The sequence below is a fragment of the Poecilia mexicana genome, unplaced genomic scaffold (genome assembly GCF_051168715.1).
Source record: "Poecilia mexicana isolate PSO_F unplaced genomic scaffold, ASM5116871v1 scaffold_19, whole genome shotgun sequence".
Classification (NCBI taxonomy): Eukaryota; Metazoa; Chordata; class Actinopteri; order Cyprinodontiformes; family Poeciliidae; genus Poecilia; species Poecilia mexicana.
Window position 1 is genome coordinate 9716487 of NW_028263388.1, and position 14480 is coordinate 9730966.

The window sequence follows — 14480 nt, forward strand, 5'->3', positions numbered from 1 at the left end:
TCCGCTAAAAGATTTAACTCAAATAAAAATGACAAACTCACGTTTATAGCAAAAATATTTATTTTAAACTTGTCTGTATAGAAACGTCTCAGCCAGGCCAGGGTTATACATTACAGGAACAATAATAATCGTCACAGCAGCATGGATAAGGTCACTACAGCAACACTGACGTGCATTCGGCGGCTTCAGGAAGTCAGCAGACAACTAAACCTCGGTCAGGCAAAACACGTTTCATCAGAGAAGTCGGGGGGGTTACAGGAGACTACCGAGGTTTCTTTGCACATAACGGAACCCACAAGCTCGATTATGATTATTTTACACATGCTTTTCCTCAACAACGGAGCACATTTTCATCGTTAAACGTGATGTTTTGTTTTGTTTTTTCTTTTTAAGTCGGCTGTCGTATGGTTTATCGTCACAAACTGGGGTGGGGGGAAAAAACGGATTTGTTCTCCAGCTTCACTCGGCACGTAACTGTAAAAATGCATCACGGTTCAGTTCGGATCTACCGGCACACAGATGTTACTCGTGTGATGTTTGACATTTGAGCCCGGCAGCCTCTGGAAGCCCTTTTTTTTTTTCTTTCTCTACCTCTCGCACATTCACAGATTATCCGTCGGCACTCTTATCCCGAACGACTGAAACTCCAATCCGTTCAAGATGTGGAAAACTAAATGTCACCGGAGCAACTAAACCCGTTTGCATATTGAGTTTTTGGGGTGAAAATGATTTTTCCCTTTTTTATTTAAAGTGCTTGGATGTATTAAAACATGAATCTCTGTTCATTCAGCAGTCGGATTAAACACTGAGCGATGGACGTCCGTCTGCGATTAAAGTGACGTCACAGGTACATCGATGATGCTGGGGCGGAGGATCCCTCCCATGTTTTCCTCTCAAAACCATTCTGACCCAACAGCGACAAACATTATATTTACATATAACCGAATGGCTAAAAATAATTCTAATATTTTGGTTCTACTTTATCATAGGAAGCAGCTCGTTCGGATTAAAAACAAATCATATTTCCTTCCCTAAACCGGAGCTAAAAAGCGTAACAGATTGTTCTCGTGTTTTGAGTCACAGCTTCATGTCAACGTTGTTAATACCACCGGGATTATTAAAGGCACAAATGTTAAAACTATATTTCAAAAAATATAAATGTAAAAACTATTGTGGCTTCACAGTCAAGCTATTTCTCCAGTCTGTTGGAACGCAAACTGAATTTTGACTATAAACAGTAAATAACCGAAAATAACCTTATACGTTATTTACTGTTTTTAATTTTGAAGCAAAGCTATTAAAAATATATATATGTGTATATTTAAGTTAACACTTTTTTTATATATGTCTTTCTTTTCATTATTAATCTTTGTTTATCTGCTTTGAGGAACTTGCTTTACCGATCCACTTTATTCCTGGATGCTGTGATGCTTTTCATAGATTGTTGAAAACTTCACTCAGTAACACTTTAGCATGTAAACAAGCCGTCTCTGTTAGAGCAAATAGTGATTAAAAACATGTGGGAACGTCAGGCTTTATACGTTAAACGTGATTTTTGAATTTGAATAACATCATCGTGCCAGTACCTTCGGGACTGGGGATGAACTCGAATGTAAAATAAAATTAAACATTTGTCCGTCTCTTCAGATTCTCTGCTACAGACGATCGCAGTGAAGGGAGAAAAAAAAAATTACTTAATATAGAATTCATTTGGTTATTTCAATGTTTTTAAGTGACTTAAGACATCAAGTTGTGCATTAGACTGTTTTTAGAGATCATTTCTAAAATAACCAATATATGGTCAAGCTTCGTCAGATTAAATTTGTAACTATTGCCAAAAGTAGGCATGTTCAGACATGTCTGAGATTCAGTTGAGACGCGCTTGTTGGTGTGTGATTTTTGTTAAAATGTACAAAAATGAAGCATTTTGAAGCAGCTGCCATTATTGTGCCAGAAGTAACTAATGTAGTTAATCCTACAGCCAGGAATAAGGTGGATCTGATGATCTATTTTTTAAAGGTTGGTCGTCTTCATGCGGTAAAACGAAAATGAAAGCATCTCAGCCATCTGTGCAACTTTCCTCACAAATGAAAACGTGCTCAGACCCATTTATTAAAAAAAATGAACGACTGAGACTGAAGGAATGTTTGTTCGTATTAAACTGGGCCTAGACCGGAGCAGAAGTCACTCAGACTGAAGTTTCGGTGTGCGGCCAAAGTCCGGGCGTTTTGACTGATCAGCTTAACGGCAGTTTAAGAGGGAAGAGAGGGGGAGTGGCTCACGCCGGGAACGTCAAACACAAAGTCACACAGTTTCAGACATACGGACACACACAGGCGACACTTCAAACACACAAGAGGACAACCTTTTAAACATACTATGAACACGTTTTCCGTCGATCAAACGACAAACCATATAAACTCTGCGAGTCTCTGACGCATGGAAGTTCTGTTAAGACGCTGTGGGATAAATAACGCCGTAAATGGATTTTGCACTTGTGCGATATGTTGAACTGATACTGAAGACAAATTAGAGTGAATACCTGAAAACATGTTTGAAACACGTCAGAAATGTGTGAGAAACATGTGGAAAACGGGTCAGAATCATTTCAGACGATGTGTCGAAACACTGCTATCTTGAAGATGTATTGTTACGGTCCTGTCTGACATATGGCACTAATTTTCAACATCTGATTCAGTTTTTTTTTTCCTTTTTTTTTTTTTCATAGTTTACATCTGTTGTTTGCCTTCAGGGGGTTTGGGTGACATCCTGTTTGCTGAGCAGAACCTCCAGCAGCCGCAGTTTGGCTTTGAGCTGTTTGTATTCCTGGTATTCCTCCTTTATCGGAGTGCGGTCCTCCTTCTGGCAGACCCTGTTGGGAAAACCAGTCACTTCATAAGTTACACCATGTACGGCTGCTCGTTTCGTCAAAAAAAAATCCCGATCAAATCACTTTTTAATGATTAAAAAGTAAAATTCTGGCAACCACTGCTGCCGGTATTTTACCGTAAATTAGAGACTTTTTCTTTGTTTTTGTTTTTGCAGTGCACACAGGGTTCACGTCACCTCAGCTGAGCTGAAAGGGGGAACTCCATCACTGATGACTCATCACAGACACGTTTACAAAGCTTTTGATTCATTTAGATCACATCCAGAAGTGAACAGAATCCTCAATATTTTGTTTCTTAAAGGGGGATTCTTCCACGTTTTCTGCACTAACAGAAGCTCTAGGACAAACGTTTTGCCAAGTTTCTTGTGACCAATCGATACCGAAACATTGCAAAGTTTAACAATTGCAAATGTGTATTTCCTCATGATTTAGAACTGGTGCTGTTAGCTTAACGTACCGTCCGGTCTGGCGGTAAAACTCGTCCTCGAACTCCCTCAGAACCTTCCTCCTGATCTTCTTCTCAGCTCTGGTTTGCCGCAAACACTCCAACAGCTGAGACCTTAACCAGCGGGAGGACAGAAGGGTTAAAAGGCATTCGACTCTGTTGCAGCGTAAAACATGAAGAACGCAGACGCTGTTGTTAAAGGCACACCTGGACGCTTCATGCAGGTTGGCCGTGGTGAGAGCGCCCTGCTGACGGACGGCTTTCACCTCGTCTATTGGGGACACGAAGGCCGGGTCGCTGTCCCGGTCGCTGTCCTCCTCGTTGGCGGCTGGCCACGTCGCTCTGCAAGAAGGCGGCACTAGAACGTCACTGACCACCGAGGAGGTCAGAGACTCTTCATCTGAGCCCTCCTCTTCCTCCTGTGGGACAGAAACAGAAAATGGATTACGCTTCGGTGGTTTTGTCTTCGTAATTTAGACATTAAACTGATTTTCAGCTACAATTAAGCTTCAGTTAAGTAAAAGCTGAAATCTATTTTTATTAAGAGTATCACCAGGACAGAATCTGCTTCTGATTCAACTATTTTTTTTCTAATTGAGAAAGAAGCAAAACTGGTCAAGAACAATTTGCGTGTGTGTGTTTGTTTCTCACTATGGTGGTGATGGTGGGACTGGCACACAGTAACCGTTTGATCATCTGGTAGCGGTCATAAAGAGGCTTCACCAGGTTCTTCTCCTGCTTCGTTCCCTGAAGGATAAAAAGGAGATGATAAACCTCTGAAACCCTTTATACTGACATGAGCTTTTCAACAGCATTTCTACACAAACTAAAGGGGAAAAAAGCCTCACTAATAAGGTTGTCCCGATCCAATATTGATATCAGAAATCGGTCTGATATAAGCCAAGAAAAAAAAAAACGAGTATCGGATTGTATCGGCATTTTAAATCTCCAATAAAAGCATTAGAAGCACTCTGCTTCCACTCCAGACCGATAGTTTAATAATAACCAATACATAGTTGTTGGCTATTGTTTACTGTTTGATAAAGCCTTTTCTAGCATTCCTTATGACAAAATAACTAATATAAGTACGTATGAATTGTGCTGATATAATATCGGGTCAATATCGATACATCAGAAATTTAAAAGTTGTATCGGGACTTCCCTGCCCATTAAGTATCTGAGATGAAGGTAAAGTTTCCACTGGGGCCTTACTGGTTGGCCGTGAACACTCTCAAAGTACAGCAAACATTTCTGCAGTGTGATCTTCTCCAGGACCATCTGTGCCTGCGTCATTTCCTGTACACCGACATGAGCAGACAGGAAGTCAAAGCGGAGCTCAGGCTCAGCTCACAGGAGCAACTCAGACAGCCGTCACAGCGAACACAAACCTTCATGTTGTCAGGGAGACCCAGAGACTGTCTCTTTTCTCTCAGGCGCCTGAACAGAGACTCCACAGTTTCCTCTAGAGATGGTTTGTGGTCCGACGCCCCCTGCTGGCCGGAACCCGATCTGCAGATTAAGTGTAAAGAACCCAGATGAACATATTATTGCTCTAATTAATTAATTTAGCTATGTAAATCCTGACACTTCTAAGGGTCTTCAAACAATGAATGGATGAAATTGTATGGAATATTACCTGCATGTTTCGCTGGATTCCTGCTCCTTTGACTCAAACACCGACTGTCGAAGCCTCAACTCTGCGGAGGATACACATTCAGAACAACCTCAAAAACAAGGTGAGTAACATTTACATTAAAAATGGAATTGAACCAACTGTTTATGGCATTTGCTGCAGAGAAAACAGAAGATATTATAGCAAGACCAATTAAATACCTAACATGTGGTTGGTTGTTTTTTATTAGTCTTTTTCATATTTGTTCGAACTACAGCAGATTTGTTGTAGTAATTGAGAAAAATCTAACTTCAAATCAGTTTCTTTTCTTTTTTTTTAATAAGCTGGGACAGAAATCGCGGATCTTTGTTGCATTTTTTACCTTTTAGTTGTTTGCGAGCTTTTGCCAGCTCACTCATCACTCTGATCATCTCCGGGTTTGAGTATTTATCGTTGTGGGACGGCTGAAAAAAACAAACACAAAACAGACGACTATTCAGATTAACTAAAGAATTCAAAACCATTTAAAATAAATCATAACAACAAATATCCACAGAAATATCTAGTCAAATACTAGACTTTACATATCAGTAGACAGTTGTTTGGGAAGTTGTCCGGGGCGGCATTCAGAAGAGGGGCGTGAATAAGCACCATAGCATACAACTTATCTGACTGTTACGAAATGAACAAGTTTCTAATGCTTTTATACACATGCAGTAAACGGGGAGTTTCCGTCTCTCACGTGTGTTGAGCAGGTTTTCCTCAGCTTTCTACTCAGAACGGGAAGATTAGCTCTTATGCTAATCTTAGATGCTGTCTGCTGAGATCTACTGCCCTTTAAAACCATCTTAAAAGTTCAGATTATTTGTATGAATTTTAAGTTGTTGAGAAGGGTAAAGTCACTGGCTATTTTTGTGGATTATATTCTGAATATATAAACACACAGCTGGAAATCATGCGTTTTCCTGTTGTTCTACTCCATGGTGATATCCAAATATATCCCATAAATAAAGCGAAAATTGGAAGAGAAAAAGAAGCAGAAATTTGAAGCCTTTAAACTGATTTAGGCGGCCGTTACGTCATCACGCGAGAGGGGAAGTGCAGATTTACCTTGTAGTTCATTTCCTGCTCAAACTGATCCTCAAACCTGCGAACCCTCTTCTTCAGGCTCTGAATGTGTCGGGTGAGGAAAGGGATGGACGCTGGACACTCGTCCTCTGAAACCTCAGTCCTGTCCCCGAGACTCCTGCACCTGCATAGAGGAACGTAAGGGTTCAGCTTCACTAGTTTTCATCTGTCTGCTGAACATAAACTACAAACCAGGGCCTCAGTGAAATTCAAACTTGATATTATGTGTCAGTTTTTACTCATTTCTGCTTAGCATCAACGCTCAGAGCCGTACCCGTAATCAGGGAGTCAATTCTTAAAAATGCCTGAATAATGTGGAAAATCCAACCTTCCATATCGCCGTCAAATTCGGTGATATGGAGAGAGAGAGAGAGAGAGAGAGAGAGTCTAGTGAGACATCAAACCACAATCTGGGTCATGGACACATTTTGACCCCCTGCCTCAAGCTTTGGCTCTAAAGATAAAATAATGGATGGATTATGTAAGATGCATTAAAAAGGGAGACACAAGGTTAGAATAAAATCAACTCATCAGGACAGAAAGAAAAAAACAGTCTCACTAGAGTTCACTCAACATGCTCTGCTTCTTTTTTTATAAATCTTGTAATAGTATGTCGGAAGGAAAATTCTTTATGTCTGACAATAACCAATAGACATTCATATAACCAGTCCCACACTGTGTCTCTGCCTATTACTATGAATGAACATTCAGAGGAGCCTAAAATGGATACAAAAAAAATCTACATTTTCCCATTAAAATGTTGATTATTTTCTGATGGCAAAAAAGAAGAGATCAAAATAAATCACAGCAGAACTTTCTCCACCTGCAATGTTGACCTGTAACCCATCAACCCAACTGAAAAACACAAAAGCACTAATGAAGTAAAAAATGAATTCATGTGGTTGCATAAGAATGCACACTGTCTAATATTTGGGGAGCTGTTAGAAAGCTGGATATTAAAAGAAATGTCATCTTACAGCACAATGTATTCACCAGGAGCAGATTGAAGTTTTGGAACAGTCCTGCCCGAGCCCAGACCTGACTCTGTGGACTGACAAATTAGAACCACTACAGAACCAAATACCAAGGAATATTAGTGTAAATGAGTCCAAATAGGGTTCCCGAAGAAACCAAACAAAAGCCACGTCAAGATATCCACCGCCAGATTGGTAATGTCAAGTGAAAACCACCAGCAAATTCCCACATCTACAACTGTTGTGGTCAAAATCCAGATTTGATTTAAAGCCAACAACATGCTCGTCTAGAGCTGCACAGGAGAAATAAAACTCAATTTTACTCCTCATCAATCAAACACCCAGTCTCATATTGAGACACGGTATCAACAGGTGCCACAGCTTGCTGTTGAAGTCTAGTCCTACTACTCTTAAACCCAGACCTACATTGTACCAAAATCTAGACACATATTGTCCAACTCAAAAGAAAACCGTCAACAACTACACCTGTAAAAACATAAAAGAACTACTGGGCTCCAATTCTAGACTCAAAGAAGACCGATAAAATCAGAGCCATCTTTGGACCAACACATCCCATTTCAGTTCCTATATCAGGTAAATCATCTGAAACATATTTAGACTAAAACTGGACGGATATCAAGGTTCAAAAGTCACAACCCAGGTCTGTGAAATTCCTGAAACTGAAACTATTTCAGGACTAATCGCAAACTAGTTCAAAATCAACTCCCTCAGTATGTTTGACTGAGTCATAGCTGATGACAGGATGTGATCCAACATGTCCAGAATCCAGAAGCCGTCGATTCCAGTGAATCGATGCCGTCCTGTTCCTCAGAGGCAGCTCTCTATGTCAAATTTGTTTAAAATGCTCCAACACACCCGATTCAAATGACTGAATCCCTTTCTTAATTTCTGCAGAGACCTGCATCAAACTCAAGTCCTCCACGGACATGTTTTGACAACATTCAGGTGTGTCCCGGTTCAGCACACCTCCATCAAGCAGCTGGATTTTCTCATCCAAAGAAATGCACCACATCTACCCTTGAGGACTGGAGTTTGATACCCGCATTTTTAACCAAGGTTAACGTCTCAACGCTACGCTTCGGATGCTCACAGCATGTACTGCTGGCTGCAGGGTGGCGATGGAGCCGTATCTGGGTCGGAGTTGAACCTCAGGCTGGGGCTGCAGCAGCGTGGGGAGGGGAGAGGACTGGGGAGGCCTGCCAACAGCTGGAGGAGAGCTCCTCCTCCTCCTCCTCCCCCCTCCGATCCGTCTCCTCCTCCTCCAATCTCACCCCCAGGGCTGCTCCTCTGTGGGGAGTGATGAGGACTGGGGGACAATGTCCCATCGGACACCAGGGGCTGCTGGCTGAGGTGGATGGAAGCTAACGGCTGGTGTCTTGGGGGCTGTGAAGGTCTGGTCAGGACAGTCAGGAGCTCTGGTGAAAACAAACGACAAATTAATGGACATAATGGCCCATTTCTCATGCATATTTCATGGGATCACATCAGCTCGCCAACATTTTCAGCAATTAGCTAGTTGTAAAGATGCTCCTGCTGCGGGAGCCGATCCTGCGTTGTCTCCGATTCCACTTTAAATTCTCAGCAAATGCTAACAGAGCGCAGCTTCGGTGAAGCACGCAGTTTGAGTGAGAGTCGAGGAGCTGAAGGAGGTCAGTGTGCTTCACAGAGTTTTTTACTTCGGTGGCTATAAATAGCTGATTGCTGAAGGGAGGTGGGAGAATGAAAACACACACACACACCCACGCACACACACACTCTGCGAGAGGCTGGAAGGAGCTGATTCATCAGAAACCCAGAGACAAAAACCTGAAAACAGTTTACAAGGAGCTTAAGAGGAACATCTGACCTGCACAGAGACAGACAGGTGGGGGCAGGAAGAGAAAGACGAGGACAAGAAACAGACAGGTGGGGACAGAAACAGACAGGTGAGGACAGAGACAGACAGGTGAGGACAGAGACAGACAGGTGTACCTGGAGGGTGGTTCTCGTCTGTTGGGGCTCTGTGGCAGAGAGCTGTCGTCCTCCCGTCCTTCCCCCCCAACTCGACGGGGACACAGGGGCTCTTCCCCTCCTTGCTGCCCAGGGCAGGGGGGCTCTCCTCTGGGGACGTCCCCTGCGAGGACCCTCCCTCCACATCCAGAGCCTGGAGCTTAAGCAGGGAACTCTGCAGGCAGAAGCAAAACATGCCGACACACTGATAAACCAGGTCCTAAGAGGAGTGTGTCCAACACGGACAGCAGTGAGTCCCGTCACTGAGATGGATCCAGATATTAGCCCACTCTCTGTCCCTGGATGGTTACATGTTGAGGGGGCAGGACGATGTGCTGGTTGCTTCTTGGTGTACGATCATGTCCTCCAAACGAAAGGATGACTCACTCAGCGTTTAATCCACCAATTTGCCTCATCCCTGTGGGTCAGCCAGATGCAAGGAGGTTAAATATGAATCCTTCCCTCTCTCAGCGGTGCAGTCCAGGTGTTTCAGTGAAATCCGGCTGCCGTAGATGATGTTCTCCTGATTCCTTCCTCCTGCGCAGGCAGTGAGTGCTCAGGAATTAGCCTGCTCCGATCAGTCTCAGCTCAGCAGGACGGTTTTTTGAATTCTCAGCCTGTCGTTTTGCACGTTCACTGATGATGATGATGGTGATGATGCAATGGTCTCCTCCCTTCCTCCCCCTCTCTCTCCCTCACTGTGCGCGCACCTCTCTCGTCTCCCCTCCCTCACTGGCTGGATTACTCATCCTCAGTCTTGAGAGGAAGAGGAGGGGGCTGGGAGGAGGAGGAGGAGGATGGAGATGTTTGCCTCCGTCAGGATTAGAGACGTGTGGGGGACCGTCTCTCTATCTGATTGTGAGGTTTTTCCCGCATCAGAGAGGGAGGGCCCTGCCTGCTGACATCATCATCTCATTCATAAAAGCGCAGGATGAAGGAGAAAGAGGAGAAGGAGGAGGAGGGACGTCCTTCTCCTTAGACCCAGTGAACGCTGCTGCCTCACAGAGAGACGCACACAAAACATCCTCCTCTTTTTCAACAGACAAAGATTGATGGAGTATCCAAGAAAGTACTTCAGCCACAGTAAGCAAGTATTTGGGACAAGAGCTTCTGAAGTACTGAGAAGATGATGAAAACGTCAATCGTTTAATATTTCAAAATTGCATCATCAGACGTTTCGGACGGACCGAAGTGTAGTTATGTTGAGATTTTGTTCTTTTCAAGACCAAAATAACAGTATTTAGAAAAAAACATCATGACTTTTCCACGAGCTCCAATATAATTTTCCATGATCCATGTACAAGTTCAGAAAGAAAAGTGTATGACTGAAAGACTAACTGCACAAAGTTGAATTATAGCGAACATGTAAAAGTGTAGTGCAGGCAGACAGGGAGGAAATATAAATGACAAATGTGAAAAATCAAGCCCACACAGACAGGTATGAGTTGAAAAATGTCAATGTATTAACTGAGGAATCATATGACGACAATGCCAATTACATACACAAAACATATTAGCAGTAATGCAAACAAAAGATTGTACATGTATGTAAAAATAACTGCTTCTACAAAAGTTCAGAACAGACAGGTGAGGCACACAGGCCACGTTAGCGTAGTAGTCGATATAAACTGATAATGTTTTGTGTTTTTTGTGTTATTTACTTGTTATATTCTTGGGGTTACATCAGAAAGATTTCATCATTTTGGTTATAAAAATAGGGAGTATATTACTCATCACCAGTCACAGTTGTTTCCTGTGTTTAATGTTGACAATTTTCCAAAATAAAGTGAGTTGATTGATTAATTGACAGTTTGACATAGCGCCAATAGGGGGCAGTATCTCTCCAACCAATGCTAAAGATGACCGTTGCTAGGGGGCCTTAACAAGTGTTATCTCAGGGCTGAGTATGTGGGGGCCTTAATACGCATGTGTATAACCACCGTGGAGCGATACTTCTGAGTTATTTTGTGTTTCTGGTGATATTAATAATATATTCTATGTTATGTTATTGGGCTCTGTTAAGTATTAATTACCATTAATTACAACATTGAGTTCCTTATTGGTATTGTTTCAGTTACTTGAACATTACTTTTACGATGCTGATGTTTTAGAAAACTGTGCAGTGGTCTCTTAACTATTTCCAGAGCTGTATAAATATACATATTACAGTAAAAACTCGTGGCAGGGAAACTAGAGGCACCAAACAAAATTGTTGAAATACTGACATCTGGTGGTCAGAAGCAAGAAGTACAAGCAAGATCGTTGGGAAAACAAAATACGTACTTTCTTTTTTCCATATTATCAATGGACTTCACTATTCCATTCTAAAATCAAGATTTAGAGGAACAAACTGAATATTTATCAAAAACTGACTTTTATGTGCTCTATTTTTCCTGTCCTTTTCCCACTTCCATTCGCCATCGAACATTTAATATTTAATAGTATTCGTTTTATTTGGTAATGCTAATTAAAAGAACTGGTAATTATAAACTAATAACTAATGCCATTAGTTAGTATAACTCATGTGTTCATTAGTTATTATTTTAGACATTGATAAAGTGACAGTAAATATTGCATTTTTGAGTCCTCTGTTCATTGCCCAGAAATGGAAATACTTTGAGACTCTTAACTATATGATTACAAAAGATAAATGATAACAATAACTAGAAAATTTCTGAAGAAAATTAAACAGGGCCTTCCAAAGTGTGTCAGTTGGAACCCAGCGTTTTGATGCTAAAAATTAGCATAAATGCCAAAGTAAGCTACAATGTACTCAGTAGCATGTGGAGAGTCATAGCATATTGAGTGACATGGATTTACTCCATTCAGTATGTTAAAATTAGTGTACAAGCTAAAATTAGCCAAAATGCTAATGTTAGCCTAAATGCTACCAGTGGCATGTCTGGTATAACTAGCATTGACTTCCTCCATTCAGTGTGCTAAACATGGCTAATAAATAAATTTAAAAAAAAGTTAAAAACTTGTTTTAGGGAAAAGGTGCTGTCTAATGTTTGTGCTATTGTTAAAAAACAAAAGTAAAAGTCAGGTATTTCGTGGCACTAGGTCAACAGAAAACACGCTCTCTTAGCAACAGATTAACAACAAATATTATTGTTCAAAAAACATGACATTTCCCCTGCTCTTTTGAAATACTACTTAAAAATTGTGCAGTTGGTATATATATATATATATATATAGGTATATATATATATATATATATATATAGCTGACTGTATAGCTCAGTGGGTAGACACCAGTCTACCACCCGGGAGACCGGGGTTCGAATCCGGGCTGGGGCGAGTTACAACAGTGCAATTGTGCAATTGAGCTATGCAGTGTGGGTCCTTAGGCAAGACCCTTGGAGCTATATAGCCTACCTCATACCATGAGAGACATTGATACGCATAACATGCCGGCTCAGACGTCGCCCGGCCAAACAAGGTCTGCGTCAGGTGCTGGGGAACCAGAGCACCTTGATGAAAAATGGGCTACTGGAACAAGACGGAAATGGGCAAGAGACGAAAACATGGATCTGTTGGAATGCTACTACTCAAGTAACCCTAGTCAGAGGGGTTACATGCAAAGACTGAGGGTGGAATGGTTACTTCGACACCCACAGTCTACAATGACTGCCAAACAACTAGTAGCTCAGTGTTCCAACATCCGCAAACGGCAACTGCTATCACAACTTGAGATTGACGAGGTACAACACAAATGCTACGGCAAAAGGGAGGAGCCCAAAGATAAGGTCAGGGGGGAGTTAACCCCGAGACTGGGTATGCAGCCCCAGTAATGAACGAACTACCAAAGCTGAACGAGACAGCAACTGACCTGAGAGAGAGAATCGTGGCCCGAATGAACACCAGGCAACCCCGACGCCAATTACAACGGCTGATATACAACAGACCACAGCAACCTCCCTGAACAACCCCGGTAACCATCACTGTGGCAGATGTCCAAGAAAGAGTCTCGGGTATGAAAAACTGGACAGCACCAGGGCCTGACATGATCCATGCCTACTGGCTAAAGAAACTCACTGCCCTCCATGAGCGACTGGCAGTTCAACTGAACCAGCTGCTACAGAATGGGACTCACCCTGAATGGCTAACTGAAGGGCTCAACCCTCAAAGGGTTCAGTCCCATCCAACTATCGGCCGATAACCTGTCTCTCTACAACATGGAAGCTCATGTCAGGCATCATAGCAGCTAAGATAAGCGGGCACATGGATAAATACATGAACACGGCACAGAAGGGCATCGGCATAAATAGCAGAGGAGCCAAACACCAACTCCTTGTAGACCACACAATCACCCGAGACTGCAAAACCCGACACACACCAACCTGTGCACCGCTTGGATTGATTACAAGAAAGCCTATGACTCGATGCCACACACTTGGATCATTGAATGCTTAGAGATGTACAACATCAATAGGACTCTAAGAGCCTTCATTGCAAACTCGATGGGGCTGTGGAAAACCACCCTTGAAGCCAACTGCAAACCACTTGCACAAGTGTCCATCAAAAAGGAGATGCTCTGTCCCCACTGCTGTTCTGCATAGAACCCCCTTAGCCAAATCATCAACAAGACTGGCTACGGATACCGACTCAAGAATGGGGCCACAATCAGGCTGTACGCCAAGAACGAGCGAGACATCGACTCACTGATCCACACCACCAGGATCTACAGCACTGATATTGGGATGTCATTCGGACTAGAGAAGTGTGGCCGGATGGTTACAAAGAGAGGGAAGGTCATCCACACAGAAGGGGTCTCACTCCCAGAGGGAACAATAGCAGACATAGAGCACAGCTACAAGTACCTGGGAATACCACAAGCAAATGGCAACCTCGATGAGGTCACAAGGAAAGGAGCCACAGCCAAATACCTCCAACGAATAAGGCAAGTCCTGAGAAGCCAGCTCAATGGCAAGAACAAGATCCGTGCAATAAACAGCTATGCCTTACCAGTCCAGTAATCAGATACCCTGCCGGAATAATTAGCTGGCCAATGGAAGAGATAAAGGCCACGGACGTTAAGACTCGGAAGCTGCTAACCATGCATGGAGGGTTCCACCCCAAATCCAGCACCCTGAGACTGTACACAAGCCGTAAGGAAGGAGGCAGAGGACTAGTGAGTGTGAGAGCCACTGTCCAGGATGAAACATCCAAGATCCATAAATACATCAAGGACAAAGCCTCAATGGACGATGTGCTCAGCGAATGTCTCAGACAATGGGGAACAGAGGACCCCCATTGCTGGAGGAACCATCATGGGAAGACAAGCCCCTACATGGGATGTACCACCGACAAATAACTGAAGTGGCTGATATCAGGAAATCCTACCAATGGCTGGAGAAAGCTGGACTCAAGGACAGCACAGAGGCCCTCATCCTGGCCGCCCAGGAACAGGCACTAAACA

The 14480-nt window shown here is 42.8% G+C and overlaps 1 protein-coding gene across 1 annotated transcript; it reads right to left on the reverse strand.

Moving 5' to 3' along the window:
- Positions 1 to 42: 42 nt before the first annotated feature.
- Positions 43 to 9889, reverse strand: LOC106909298 (protein FAM13C-like). The gene is made up of 11 exons (XM_014975643.2): positions 9042 to 9889; positions 8161 to 8485; positions 6058 to 6199; positions 5330 to 5411; positions 4972 to 5032; positions 4724 to 4844; positions 4548 to 4631; positions 3987 to 4082; positions 3543 to 3754; positions 3348 to 3449; positions 43 to 2872 (listed from the first exon to the last, which is right to left on the reverse strand). Exons 1-11 carry the CDS (start codon positions 9253 to 9255, stop codon positions 2749 to 2751), a joined length of 1563 nt encoding a protein of 520 aa, XP_014831129.2. The 5' UTR covers positions 9256 to 9889; the 3' UTR covers positions 43 to 2748.
- Positions 9890 to 14480: the final 4591 nt, after the last annotated feature.

Excerpts from the sequence above, each read along its gene's own strand:
- LOC106909298 (XM_014975643.2), bottom strand. The coding sequence starts at position 9,255 with ATGTTTTGCTTCTGCCTGCAGAGTTCCCTGCTTAAGCTCCAGGCTCTG. Across the intron at positions 4,083-4,547 it reads AGAGTGTTCACGGCCAACCA|GGAACGAAGCAGGAGAAGAA; the intron begins GTAAGGCCCCAG and ends TTTATCCTTCAG. Across the intron at positions 3,450-3,542 it reads AACCTGCATGAAGCGTCCAG|GTCTCAGCTGTTGGAGTGTT; the intron begins GTGTGCCTTTAA and ends CCGCTGGTTAAG.